A 15,178-nucleotide genomic window follows, 5' to 3' on the forward strand; every position below is an offset into this window, starting at 1 on the left:
TCTCCTCCACAAATTATACCGACATCAAATATAGTGAAAGCAGGGGTTATACTGTGGGGGAGGGACATACAAAGCAACAAAGAAATAATCTTATAAATGCATTAGAAACAAATGCATGAAAGAAAAAAACATTAAAATACATATGTAAGGGTTCATTTTCCTAACATCACATTATCTGCCCTTTTCTGCTTGACTCATACATATACTAGATATTGCAAATAAGGGAAACCATGGGACCTATGTTTCTTTGGCTTGGCTTACTTCACTTGATATAATTCTCTTAAACTGGGTATTCTGGTGGTCTCTGGATTTTAACCAATAAGCTTTACTTGAAAAAGCCATGAAACAATTGTAAGTTATAATTGTTCATTTCAATGCTACCCATCATTCCTTTTATTTACCTTTGATTCTGTTACACCTCTCATAGCATCTCTTCCATTTTCCATCACATCCATTCATTTTATCTCTCATCTCTTATTCAGCAAAGATGAGTAATGTCTTTTATCATGAATATTCTTTTGTTCTTTTTTAAGATGGGAATATAAAAGGTACTTCTCTTGACTATTAAATTATTTATCTAATTCTCAATTTAATGTAAAGACTAACTTATTCTGAAATACTTTCCAGTGTAAATGTATTTAGGTATGAAAAAAAGTATTTTTTAACTAAAAATTCTCCCAGAGAAAGAATACACCTATTATTACTTCATTGTTTTTTAGATGCAACTGATTAGACCTTTAGTTCAAACATGAGTGAGGAAGACATGCAGTTAGGCCTGTGCCTTAAAAGTTACAATCTTTAAGAAAGACGATAAGAACAGAAAAGCTTCCTCTGAAGTACAGTCCAGGAAAGCTAATAATGGTATTCTTTACAAGAAATATTTCGGTCTTCTTTTTAATTAGAAATACTGACTTATCAAGGAATTCATCTCAGACTACATCAAGAGAACCTAGGAATGGATAAACAGTTTGAGTTAATTGTTAGTATTGTATGGCTGTCTAGGTCATTCCAGGGTTTGAATGAAACTCATTAGAGAAAGGAGGGATTTGGCCTAGGTGAATAAACCACTAAGGACATAGTGACTTGGCTGATCTTGGTCGTGCCTCATGATCAGAACTAAGGTAAGCCTTCTACTGCTTCTGCAGTATCCCCAAGGCCTGAGCAGAGTGGTCTGGAAAAGGTCTGTAAGACCCTTAGACAGGGATGAATAAAGCGTGTGGGATCAGGCGGTGCATGTGCAAGGAAGTGAAAGAAATCATATTTTTAAAAAACAACTAGCAACAATTGAACATAAGTAGACTAACCAACAAAACAAGTAGTTAATAAAAACTTATTAAAAGCTAGAAAATGAATTAAATACCTTGGAATTTTAAGTGTCAAGATATGGGATAAATTCTAAGTTAAACAGAAAGAGTGAATAGCTAAATTAGAAAAGAAATTTGAAGAGTATATTCAAGTGTGTAAAGGTTGTAAATGCCAGGCACTGCCATAAGCTTGTGTGTGTGTGTGTGTGTGTGTGTGTGTATTACAAATGTCTGTACTTAATAGGCTTTTCAAATGAATGCTATTCATTTACTTAATGCCTATGTAGCACTAACTATATATACTAGTGAGTGTATCATTTATCTCTTGTTTTATATCAATTACTCTAAAATGTAGTGATTTAAAACAAACTACATTTATTATCTCACAGTTTCTGTAATTCAGGAATCTTGATTATTTTAGATGGGTGTTTTAGCTTTAAGGAGACCAAAAAAGGCCTCTAAGAAGGTTGGAGCTCTAGTCATCTCAAAGCAGGACTATCTCTGGAAGATCCTCTTCCATACTCACTCATATGGCTATTGGCAGAGGTGTTTTTGAAATCTTGGCCAGAGGCCTCTCTTTTTCTCTACGTGAGTCTCCATAGGGTGGTTTAGTGTCCTCATGACATGGCAGCTGCCTTTTTCCAAGTGAAAATAGGAAGGGGAGTAGCCAAGGCAGGGAATATAACCCTTTTATAGATGAGGTAGTTATGGTTCTCTAGAGAAACAAAGCTAATGGAAGACATCTTATTAAGATGTATTATAAAAAGTGGCTCATGTGGAATGAGGCTGGCAAGTCTCAAGGTCTGCAGGATTGAGACAGCAAGCTAGAGACCCAGGAGGAGCTGATGTTCAGTAAGAGAAAAGCCTATTTCCCAATTTGAAAACCATCAGGCAGGAATTCTGTCTTACTTGGTGAAGGATCAGCCTTTAGTTGATCTGTTGAGTTGGATGAGAGTAGGACACATTATCGAGAGAAATGTACTTTAATCCATTTCCTGATTTAAATGTTAATACTGTCCAAAGACACCTGTACATAAACAGAATAATATTTTGGGCAAGCATCTCCAAACCCTGGAGCCCACTGAGGCTGACACATAACACTATCTATCAAAATTAACTAATACTGGAAGTGGCCTGCCATTAACATCTGGTGTTAGCCATATGAATATCATATTGGATCCTGTACTTACCCTTATAGTTGGGATGCCTCAATAAATAATTTCAAATAACTTACCAGGCAAGTTACATAAATTATTTAAGTGTGTGAGAGAGCATATTTTTTCCAATGCTGGGAACCAGGGTCCTTGCTCATGGTAGGCAAACAGTCTATCACCAAGCTACAGCCAATTTCATTTAGGATTTCTTATAAGAACATGGTGGGTGCTGTTTAAAAATTATCTAGTATGTCTTAGATCTTGCTTATAGGAAAGTATTAGGAAGTGGTTTTATGAAGATCTGATACATTAATAAAAATAAACCCAGTACTATGCTGCTATTAGTAGTATAGCTACATATTATTATGGAGAATCTCAAAATTCACTAGACTTACATATCCTTGTAATGTTCACTTTCTGAGAGTTACATTGTCTTACACATGTTATATGATGTTAAAATTTAAATATACAATCAATAAAATCATGGGGCTTTTTTCCTTACATTTAAAGAAGTGCTCAGTGGAGAAATGAACTGAAGTCTAGTAGTATCCTTTAGGGCCCATTGTAACAGTTATTTTATTTTTGCTTTAAGTAACCTTATTTTATGTGAAATACTTCATTACTTTATATTCCCAGTGAGAATCTTATCTCGGATTTGGCCAGATGTTTTGTATTGTCATTGGCATACTGCTCACTCACCCCTCTTTCAACTGTTACTTTTCAATTTCTGAATACTTGGAAGATTTAACAGAGGTTTCATAATAGCTAAATTTTGTTAAGCAGGATTTATTTCACATGTTCAGATAGACGTTTTGCATGTGAGTGGATAGTTTCATCTTGATCAAAGAAAAACCTGGATATATAGTATTTTACATTGTTTTATTTTTTACAGTTTTTTGTGTCAGTTGTGTAATCAAATGAAATGAGGACTTATAAAAAATGCTTATTTAAAAACTAGTTGTGGGCTGGGATGTAGCTCAGTGGCAAAGCACTTAGCCTAGCAAGTGCAACATCCTGGGTTCGATCCCCAGTACCTAAATAAATAAAAACAGCTGTCATGACTTTGTAATGCACTATGCCTTTGGGTTTCTTTAGTGGTGAGACCATTCTCATTGCATTGGGTAGACAGGTTTAAATGGCAGGAACATGAGTAGAAAATGCATGTTATGTATATTTCAGCCAGCATGTTGCTACTGACAGGTGCTCAATGACTATTGGTATCCTTGTCAGCAAAGAGAATCCTTTGACATTAAAGTCACAAGCTCAGATCTGATTTGGGGTGACTCTATTGGCAGTTCCATCAGGTTGCAGCTGATCAGTGAATGTTAGAGCTGTCACTGTTCTTCAGGAGTGTCACTAATCCCTGTAGGTCTTGGTTTCTCTTTCTCCTATTTTCTCTTCTTTTTTTTTCTTTCTTTCTTTCCATTTTTGTTTCTTTTTTGAGGAAGGATAGGTTAACTTGTCTTCTTAACTAGTCCCTCAGATTTTTTACCTCTGAGAAATAAACAGAGAGATCCTATAGGAATAAAGGTATATTCACTATATGCAAAACCACATACAAAATGACAAGCTACTTGGAAACTAGTAATGATTATCTTGACTCCAAGCCAATCAATGGTGGGCACTTGGGGACTCATTAAGTGGCATTTGTGGAATCTGTAGCCTCGGTTTTGAGCTATATTTCAGAAAAAGCAGTGACAGCCTTTAATGTCTAATTGACCTCCTCTCTTTGCTTCACTTTCATTCACCTTCCTTATCCGCCTGTGATGTGGTCCCTGATGGCAGCAAACAGCACTGCTCAGCATTTTGAACTTCTGCTCGGAGCTGCAGCACCTCAGTTTGGGCAGCTGTGTAATGGTTAGTATCTGAAAGTCCTCTACACTCAGCTTGCTTGTTCTGTTTGCTTCCCCTGAGTGAATTTTGTGCTGACCCATTATGATCCACATCTACTCATTCTTAGATTTATGGTTAACAATATTGTCTCCCACATTTAAACTTTTTTTCTTAAGTTGGAGAGTGAGCCTTTATCTATGAGAGCAAGGAAAGTAAAATGTAATGAAAAGGGTTCAGTTCTGCCCCAGCCAGATGTTATCTCAGACAAGCCATTTACCACTCTTAAATTTTCTTAAAGAATGTCAGTCACATATTTTGCCTCATGGTTCCGTCAAGCTATAGTGGAAGATAGAAGATATACCAACTTCCCTTGAGGACCCTTTCTAGAGGTTGTAATGCTTTTTGAGGTATATTTCCTATTATCTAGCACTTATTCATATGACAGACTTTGTAGTCTGAAAGCAGGAAAATATAACTTTTATTCTGAGCAGCCATGTGCTCAAGCAAAATTTACAATAAAATTACTTTTATTGAATTGAGTTCTGTATTGCTAACCATTCAGTCCCAGGAAGGGAAAAGAAAAAACAATTCAATGATCCCTTTGATAGTCTAAAAGAAAGAATCAAGGATCCTCCTGAAGTACATTAACTTCATAATTAGCTTCTCAGATGGTGCTATCCAGTCTAGTAGTTGATAACCACCTGTAGCAGCTGAGCCCTTGAAATAATTCTAACCCAAATTGAGATGTAATTTTGAATGCTTAGTACAAAAATATGCGAAACATTACAATAATTTTAAAACTTACAATGTGTCAATTGTAGTGTTATCAACAAAAAAAGATTGATAATTCATCTTATTTCTTTTTACTATTTAAAATGTAACCAGAAAATTTTTAATTCCATATATGATTTGTATTATGTAGTGCTTCTTCAAGTATTTAAAAGTTAACTAGAGAATTATAAGACCTTGTTTATATTTTCTTAGGTTTCCTGCTAATTATTTGATTCTAATCAAGTCACTTAACTTCTTGAGGATAGTTACACAGAGACAGTTGTCATTTTTTAAATAAGATAATAAGAAATGTGTCTAATGTATTCTTTTTAAGAGAAGAAGTTCTATAAAACTTCTATAATTAAGAATGAGTTATTATTAATAAAAGACAGGTCACCATCCCTACAGTAAAAATTATGTGGTTTGATCTTTATTTTCCCAGCTCTGAATATGTTTAGGTTTGATGTGTTTAATAATATTGTGAAAAGTTCACAACAAAAAAAACTCTTGGCTCATATCCATAATCCTAGCTACTTAGGAAACTGAGATTTGAAGGATTATAATGTAAAGTTTCTTAGACTCCATGTTCAATCAAAAGTAACTAACAAAAAGAAGGGCTAGATTAATAGCTTATATGGTGTAGTGCTAGCCTAACAAGTCTGAGGCCCTGAGTTCAAACACCAGGTCTGCCAAAACTAAGACAGAAAAAAAACAGAAATTCTTGCAGTTAATTCATATAGTATAGTATATTGGGCAAGAATACCACCAAGATTGTCATGGTACAAATTCAGCGTAACTGGAATCATGGGTTTCAAAAATTTTAATATTCTCTCTCCTCTCTCCTCTCCTTCTCTCTCTTCCCCTCTCTTCCTTGCTCTCTCTCTTTCTCTCTCTCTCTCTCTTAGATAGATAGATAGATAGATAGATAGATAGATAGATAGATAGATAGATAGATAGATAGATAGATAGATAGATAGATAGATAGATAGATAGATTTAAACTGGGATTTGGACTCTAGCAAGGCACTTTATCACTTGAACCATCATGCCCCCAGCTCTAAGTTTTTAAGACACTAATTGACTGGCTGCACCAATCAGATCTACAGTTAGTGATGTTCCCACCTACCTTTAGCCATCCTCTGAACAGAAACCAGACAGGTTTTTTTTTTTTTGGTGTAAATCATATTATATCACACCTTTGTTTAAAACCTTCTGTTGCCGTCCCTGTTATGTGGAATTAAAACTTCAGTTCCATTTTTTAAAAACTGGTTCCAGGTGCCTGTATAACTCTGCCCCCATAGCCTATCCTCTCCCTCACCACCCTTGCCAGAGTGGATTCATTGCTGTTTCTTCAGAGCACCAAGCTCATTCCTGGAGATCCCAGCAAACACCATCTATCTGACCACTCCTGACATTCCTATGTAACCCCTTTTAGGTTTTCACACTGATTGCTGCTTTCTGGATTATGTTTGCTCATTGATTTACTCCGCATCTTTCCAACAATGTAAACAAATTGTCTGCTTTTTGATTTGCTGTTGTATCTGTATGGTTCTGGTACATAGTAGGTGCATAAATATTTGTTGAAAATTGAATAAGCAAATAAACAAAGGGAAAAATAGTTGTAAATACTTGCTATTTTCTGTTCTTTTGACTTCTGGTGACAACTTTCATACCTGATAGAACAAAACCAAATGAACCTCTTGAAATAACCATTATTAAACATTAAACATTATTAAAGCACACAAAGCCAAGAAGAGAAATGTTTAGTCCTTAATTAGGAGATGTCCTTAATTGGACACCTCCAATACTGACAGTGATTAAAATAGTAAAAGCAAAATTATTTTTGTGGTGTGTGTTCAGTCTGTACATGCCTCACTCAATCCCAGACAATTCTAATTAGCACTGTCACAGCATTTCCACACAGTTTTAGAGACTACCAAAGCATATAGATTTATCAGAGATATATTACATATCTACCTAAATATATTAGTCATTGATAAAATAGGAAAAACTATATCCTATCAAAGAGTCACATCAAAATGATAGCAAAATCAAAATGATAGAAATGAATAGCACATAATCCTCAACTGTTTGTGAAAGACTGAAGACCAGAGTTCTTTTGGATTAAATTCATTTAGCTTACTGTTACATTTTTTTTAATTCTAAAAACAAAGGGTGACAGTTACATATAAGTCAAACGAAGAGTTCATTTCCTTTTAATGTCACCCCTTCCCAGTTTTTCCCCCTCATCCCACCCACAAATTGTATACTTTACTTTCAACATAGTGTCCAGTGAGGCTGTTGCTGCATTTGTTACCCTTTGTCCCTCTATTTCTGTGCTTCCCCCTTATACTCCAAAAAACATATAAACAAACAAAACAAAAACACCAAAAACAAATAAACAATAACAAAAATACCCATAGTTTCCATTTCCTGGATTTCATCTCAATAAATCTTTTCTTTTTTATGGTTTAACTGGTTCATAGGAATTATTTATTTTATTATTTTTTATTCATTGTTACTGTAAAGGTGATGTACAGAGGAGTTATAGTTACCTAAATCAGGTAATGAGTACATTTCTTTTTAAACAGGGTCACCCCTTCCCTCGCTTTCTCCCAGTTTTTCCCTCCAAGCCACTCCAAAAGTTGTACAGTTCATTTTCAACATAGTGTCTAGTGAGTATCACTGCTGCATTTTTCTACATTTTGTCTCTCCATTTCTGTGCTTGCTCTTTACCTTCCTCAAAGTAGATAAATTTACATACAAGACAAAAGAGAGAGGCTCAGAAGGCTCAATAGCTATGTGCATATGATACATAAAGTGATATTTATCTAGATGAATTCCAAGAAACAGAAGCAAGATGTTTTTGTTATTTTGTTCTTGTTTGTTTTTTTTCTCCTTTGTCGCTGATAAATATTATTTTGTATGATCAGGTGTACATAGGCATTGTACCTTTCCATTTCTCTCCTGAGAGTGCCCTCCTTTGGTCTCATTGTATGTGAATTCCTAGAGATCTGTATAATTTATTATGTCCTAGTATTTTTTTAGGTCTAGCTTCCACATATGAGAAAAAACATGAGCTCTTTGTTTCTCTGAGCTTGTTACATCAATTTTAAAGTAAGTGGTCCTTTTGCTGTTTTAGTAAATAATGAGATGAGTGACTTGAGTGGACAAATCTGTCTGAACAATGATGGGTATTTTTACATGGAAGAAAAGGATAAGATGACTAGGAGGGTTTAACTTGCTCTGAACACTTTGCATTTCTGTGCATACTACATAAAAGACTGGAACTGTTTCATTTCCAGATAGAAGACTATGATATGATAGCTAGCATGATAGGAGCCAAGTGTAAAAAGCTTCGGACCCTGGATCTGTGGAGGTGTAAGAACATTACGGAGAATGGAATAGCAGAACTGGCTTCTGGGTGTCCACTTCTGGAGGAACTTGACCTTGGCTGGTGTCCCACTCTGCAGAGCAGCACCGGGTGCTTCACCAAACTAGCACGCCAGCTGCCAAACTTGCAGAAACTCTTTCTTACAGCTAACAGGTCTGTGTGTGACACAGATATTGAAGAGCTAGCATCTAATTGTACCAGATTACGACAACTGGACATACTAGGTAAGGATGCAATGTATAAATTTCTTTTAAACTCTATTTCTTGACATAAAACTTAATCTCTCACTTTTTGCAAGGAAACCAAAACTGCTTACAATAAACTGTTTGTGCTGATAAGATTACTTTGTTTGATAGAATGTGCAAGACAGATCAATTGGCATATACATATACATATGTATATACATGTATTATGTCACATATGTTAGATATATATGTAATATAATGAGGACAGTCCTATAACTTTATAGTTCAAACTGTCAAAAACTCTAAATAATAATTACCAGTCTACTTAGAAAAGTAAGAATTTAAATGAGTTTTTTTTTCATTTTTATTAAGTATAGAAAAGAAGAAATGAATCCATTTATATAACGAATTCAAATTAGGGTTTTCTTAAGCTTCTTAATGTTAAACTCTTGATTAAGGATATTGTGAAATCTCCATCTGCAATAATTCTGCTTTTAGGAATAATCTACTCCAAGACAGATGTGTTGAAATGTTTCACAGTCCTAAATTTCTTGTGTTATTTCTGTACTAACTAGCCTAGAATACTCTGGTATTTAATGACTCACTCACCTTAGCCAGAAGTACCAGTGAGGCCACTGTGGGCATAGCACATGTAGTTGCTACTTTTTCACTCATATCACTTGAACTATAGTTTTTGATAATATATTACAACTATTACATTAGTCCATAAAGTACTTTTATATCCTAAACATTCACCCCAAGGAAAACTTGAAGATTTTCAATACCTGGGTTGGATTTTTAATTAACATCTATCCACATTCAGATTTACAATACATGTGTAGATGGTGTGTATGTAGTTGCATATGACTTATTCAAGCCAATTTCAACCAGAAATTCTTCCTTATGATATGTAACACTTTGGACTGAATACCAATGTGTATTGTATTTTACTTGATGAACAGTAGCTCAAGGAGTGGTCGGTCCCATTGCATTTTTATAGGTGAAAGCACTGTGTCTCTGCCATTATTAAGGGGCAGAACAAGGGCTCAAATCTGAGGTTTCAGTCCTACCATCATCAGTCTCTTTAAACAACTTACTTTGATGATTTCTCTTTTTTCTAGCGATCTTCGTTCTTGAGTTATCCTAAACTGCTTAGGAGAGATATATTTTGAAAAGTTTAAGAAAGAGTTATGAAAGTGAAGAACAAGGAAAAGTAACCAAGACCTTTTAAAATAGATGCGAGTTTCCCTACAGAGGATAGTGCCATTCTTGGTTAAAGTCTAGTTCATAACTCTTTCCCAATTCAAAAAAAAATAGTCATACATTAAATATGAAAAGTAGTCAGTGTCAGGAGGAGATGCTAAAGAACCATGAATGAATATGTGGATTCTTTTCTGTAGTTGTTAATTTTTTTATTGTCAAGATGGTATACAGAGGGATTATGATTATAAAGTAGTAAGTACATTTCTTGTCGAACTTATTACCGCTACCCTCATTTGTCTCCCTCTTTCTCTCCCCCTCCCAAGCCCCACACAATTGTACAGATCATTTCCAACATATTGTCTCGTGAGTATCACTGTTGCATTGGTTCCCCCCTTGTCCTTTCACCATTCTGTTGAGAAACATGGATTCTAAACACTGCTCAGCACTGAGAAGCACTATAATAGACTGTCAGGCAGCCCAACTTTGTCCTGTGAAATTTAAGAATGGCTTCATAGAGACATCAAGAAAAAATAAGAAGAATAATGACTCTTTTTATAAACATTGGCAGCCTTTATGGGGATAAGACCAAGGAAGTGTCATTCTCTATTATATCATAAATAATTGCTGATAGAAGTCAACCACCATGCAAATATATACAAATGTTTCATATTAAATGTAAGAGCACAGTGAGCATTGGCAATCAGTAGTTAATTAATAACAATAACTGAAACATGGTAGTATGCTGTATGTTCTGAGTACATATTAACTGATTTAGCCTTCACAACTGATTATTACCACACATGAAGAAATGGGCTTAGATTTACTGACTTGGTCACAGCTAGTCAGGCTGCAGTCTAGATGTGAACCTCAGTCTATTCTAACCACTATACTGTATTTTCTTTACTTTTATTATTATTTGTTTTCCTTCATTCCTAAGTGTAAGAATCTTCTTAATTTTTTAGACTATACTGTTATTATCTTTAAGTAGTTGTATGAATGGGCTGCCATTCAATGAATCTGTTTATACGTACAATTCATCTTGATCAATATCACCTCTTTCATCTTTTTTTCCCATCATTCCCTCAGTGTTCCTAGTTTCATAGGATTAGAATCTTCCTTTTTTTTAAAAGGAGAATTCTTTGTTAAGTTCAGTAGTGATTCTTTTGTCATTGGTAGATTATGAGTGTCTAGTGGCGTAACTGCTTCACACTAACAAAACTGCTTATTAATACAAAGCCAAGTAAAAGCACATTTCTATCCTTAAAGACCTTAGTATCATCTTATATGGTCAGATGTATATAGCTATTGAGCTATTCTGCTCATCTGCTAAGACTATTCTAGACATATACTAATTATTACAAATGAGAAAAACCATGTAATCTATGTTTCCTTGGGTCTGGCTTACTTAATATGATTTTTTCCAAGAGCCTCATATCTAAAATACATTCGGAACTCAAAAAATTAAATCTCTCAAAAACATCCTTAAAGAAATAATTGCCCCATTAACAAGTGGGCTGAAGACTTAAAAAGGGACTTCTCTAAAGAGAAAATAAAAATGTCCAATAGACACATGAACATCTCTAGCCATAAAAGAAATGCAAATCAAAATAACATTGATATTATACAACAGACAAAGGCTTCAAATCAAAAATATACCTAGAGCTAAAACAATTACCCCCCAATAACAAATCCTCAAACAACACCCCCATTAATAAGTGGGCTAATGAATTAAAAAGAGAGGGAAAAATGTACTTATTTCCTCAGGAGAGGAAATAAGCATAGCCAATAGACACATGAAGAAATATTCAACATCTCTGGCTATAAAAGAAATACAAACCAAAACTACATTGATTCCACCTCACCTCAGTTAGAATGGCCATTATCAAGAAATACAATAACAACAAGGGGTGTGACCAAAAGAGAATGCTACTATACTGTTGGTGGGATGGTAAACTTGTCCAACCATACTGGAAAGCAGTATGAAGGATCCTAAAAAAGCTACATATAGAGCTCCCCTATAACCCAGCAATCCCACTTCTGGGCATTTACCCAAATGACCACAAACAAGGCCTTCTAAAGCTACCAGCACAACCATGTTTACTGCAACATTATTTACCATAGCTAAGATATGGAACCAACCCAGATGTCCCTCAGTAGATCAAGAAAATGTGGTGTATATATTCACAATGGAATTCTATGCCTCCATCAGAAAGAATGATATTGCCCTATTCATAAGGAAATTAAAAGACATGGAAAAATTATATTATGTGATAATTCTTTTTTTTTTTTTTTGTCCTGTCGTGGGGCCTGAACTCTGGGCCTGGACGCTGTCCCTCAGCTATTCAGCTCAAGGCTGGAGCTCTACTACTTGAGCCACAGTGCCACTTCTGGCTTTATTCTTTTTGCTTATGTGGTGCTGAGAAATCGAACCCAGGGCCTCAGGCATGCAAGGCAAGCACTCTGCCACTGAGCCACCTTCCCAGCCCTATGTGATAATTCTTTTAATGAAGGTCCAATCATCCTCCCTTCCTTCTTTCACATGGTATACATTTATTGAGCATACACCTTGTTGGGCATTGTTCTAAGCATTAGAAATACCGATGAAAAAGGTAGTATGACCTGTGTCATGAAGGAGAAAGCTGTCTGACTGTGTGTGTAATAGTGGTAACAAGAGGGAAGTGTACAGTAGCTCCAAAGCACTGGACAGGGGAGTTCCAGACAAGTTACACTTGCAATCTGATTTCCTTCACAGCCATTGTCTTGGGTTTTAAGGAATTCATAATTTACCAGGAAACTCAGATATTCCTGTGGGCAAGACTAGCAAATAGAAAGCAATTAGAACCCTAGGTTAAAAAAAATATCTTAAGTGTCTAGGTCTCTGATCTTACTTTATAACTTCGGTAATTTAGTGGGGCCAGGCGCTGGTGTTTCACACTTGTAATCCTATTTACTCAGTAGGCTGATGTCTGAGGATTGTGGTTCAACTGTTAGTGAACAACCAGAAAACTGGAAGTAGAACTGTATCTACTCCTTAGAGTGCTAGCCTTGAGCAAAATAGCTCGTGGATATCTCTGGCTCTGAGTAAGTCCACAAGACCAACAACAAACAAAAAAGATAGTATAAAGAAAATAGAACTGTTATCTTTGGTCTTGTAGTTTCCCTTGTTTGCAGTGACTAGAACGTGTCTAGGACAAGCAGAGAAGTTCAAAGGCTATGTACATATGTCCATATAAGATGATGTTAAGCGAAATGTACCCCAAGACAGGGACATAAGTGGTTTTTTTCTTCCTTGCTTGTTTTTAATGCACTTATAATGCACTATGTGATTCTTTTGTTTCTTTTGTATGTTCTTCCCCCACGTTATCACCCCTGTTTTCACTCTATTTGATTCCAGTGTTCTACATCTTGTATATACATTTTTGCAATCTGGGGAGGGGAAGGGATATAATGGAATGCTTAAATGGGGATGCAGGTTGACCCATATGTTGAAAACAAACTTTACAATGTTGGGAGGAGGAGGGAGGAGCTGGGGAGGTGGGAAGGGAAGGGATGGTAGGGGAAAAACAAAGGAGGAGGTACCAATGCTCGATAGGAAATATACTCATTACCCTACTCATATAACTGTAACCCTTCTGTACAGTATTTTTACAATGAATATATATATATATATATATAAACTAGAAGTATTATAAAGACAGGTATGATTCTCAGATCTTGTGAGTAGAAACTGTAGATCTCAGCAGGTCTTTCTTTTCCTGTTCTGCATGCCTGCTTGCTCTTGTACCTATCCCCTACCCTACCCTTTGCCACTGTATAGTCACAAACACCTTTTCTTTGGTGGGAGTGAGGAGCAGTACTGCAGTGAATTAGGGCCGTGTGCTTGCTCCTTGACTACTTGAGACACAGCCCCCTTCCTTCCTTGTTAGTTATTTTTTGAATAGGGTCTGGAATTTTTGCCTGAGGCTAACCTAAGGCAATGAATTTTCTACCTGTCTCCTGTAGAGTGAACCACCACACTTTGCTTATTTGTTGAGATAGAGTCTTGCTAGAGTTTTACATAGACTGTCCTTGAACTAAGATCCTCCCAGTCTCCATATCACGAATAGCTGGGACTACAGATAGGCACTACCACATCCATCTCATCATTCAGTACTCCTCTCGTGCTTTACTGGTTCTTTTCTTCTCCTAATAACTACTTCTGCTTTTCTGAGCACAACAGTTCAAGCCCAGCTATCTATATCTTCAGCCAGAGATTTGTGGGTATTGAAAGCTTTTCTGAATTCCAATTCTAAATTCCCTGGAGGAGTTTTAGTGTTGTTTGGGACCAGTCACAGACAGACAGGCTGACACGATAGTTACTTCTCTGGAGCCCATAACAAAGATAGGGAAAGAAAGGACTTCTCAGAGAATGAGAAGAATCCTAATGCTACACTGCTTATGTGATATGATTTTGTGATTGTTTCACCCCCAGAAAATCTGAAATTAAAGCAATGTATCTTTTAGAGAATCTCTTAGAATCAAATGATTTTTTGTATTTATTTTTTTCCTTGTGCCAACTGCTTTATATAATTTATTTAATTTAGCTTCCAACTAAGTATTCCATAATTACTTCAAATTTAACATGGCTAAATTGTCCATCATTTATCTTCCAGTAATACCATTTTATACCTACCATTCACCATAAACCTTTTCAAACTGTGTTGTATTTATTTTCTTTCAGCCCTTCAATTCCTTAAGGCAACTATGTGTCTTACCCATCTTTGCATCTTCAGTACCTAAAATAGATGCTCAGTACTAGTTGCAGACCGGTTGCTTGGTAATTACACTTGCATTGGATTAGAAGTTGAATTACTGTAGGCATGGTTGTCTAATTTGACTTGTAGGTTGAGGAAAAGTGAAATGTGAGAAACATTCTTCACACTGAGTAACAGGTAGGGAAGCCTGGAATTAACCAGAAAATGTGGAGGGCGGGAGGTAGGAATGAAAGTGATAGAGTGGTAGAGAGTTGACAAGATTCAGTTGCCAAATATACTGGCAAGGTTCAGTTTTTATTTATTTTTAAGAGCTATTTCAATGTGAAATATATCATTTTTTAAAATGCTTTTCTGCAGCCAGGAGCTGGTGGCTCACACCTATAATCCCAGCTACTCAAAAGGCTAAGATCTGAGGGTTGGGGTTTGAAGCTAGCCCAGGCAGAAAAGTCCCTGTAAGACCCTTGTCTCCAATTAACTACTCAAAAACCGGAAGTGTCACTGTGGTTCAGGTGGTAGAGGCTTGCACAGAGGCTCAGGGACAGCACCCAGGCCCTGAATTCAAGCCCCACAACAGACAAAAA

The 15,178-nt window shown here is 36.0% G+C and overlaps 1 protein-coding gene across 1 annotated transcript in view; it reads left to right on the top strand.

Moving 5' to 3' along the window:
• Fbxl4 (F-box and leucine-rich repeat protein 4) overlaps positions 1-8,832 on the top strand; it is a 76,299-nt gene extending 67,467 nt beyond the window's left edge. The window contains exon 7 of the mRNA XM_013022436.1: positions 8,367-8,832. Within this exon, the coding sequence (XP_012877890.1) occupies positions 8,367-8,723 (357 nt within the window). The 3' untranslated portion in view covers positions 8,724-8,832. The remainder of the gene's footprint in view (positions 1-8,366) is intronic.
• Positions 8,833-15,178: the final 6,346 nt, after the last annotated feature.

The sequence above is a fragment of the Dipodomys ordii genome, unplaced genomic scaffold, assembly GCF_000151885.1.
Source record: "Dipodomys ordii isolate 6190 unplaced genomic scaffold, Dord_2.0 Scaffold62, whole genome shotgun sequence".
In the NCBI taxonomy this organism is placed as follows: Eukaryota; Metazoa; Chordata; class Mammalia; order Rodentia; family Heteromyidae; genus Dipodomys; species Dipodomys ordii.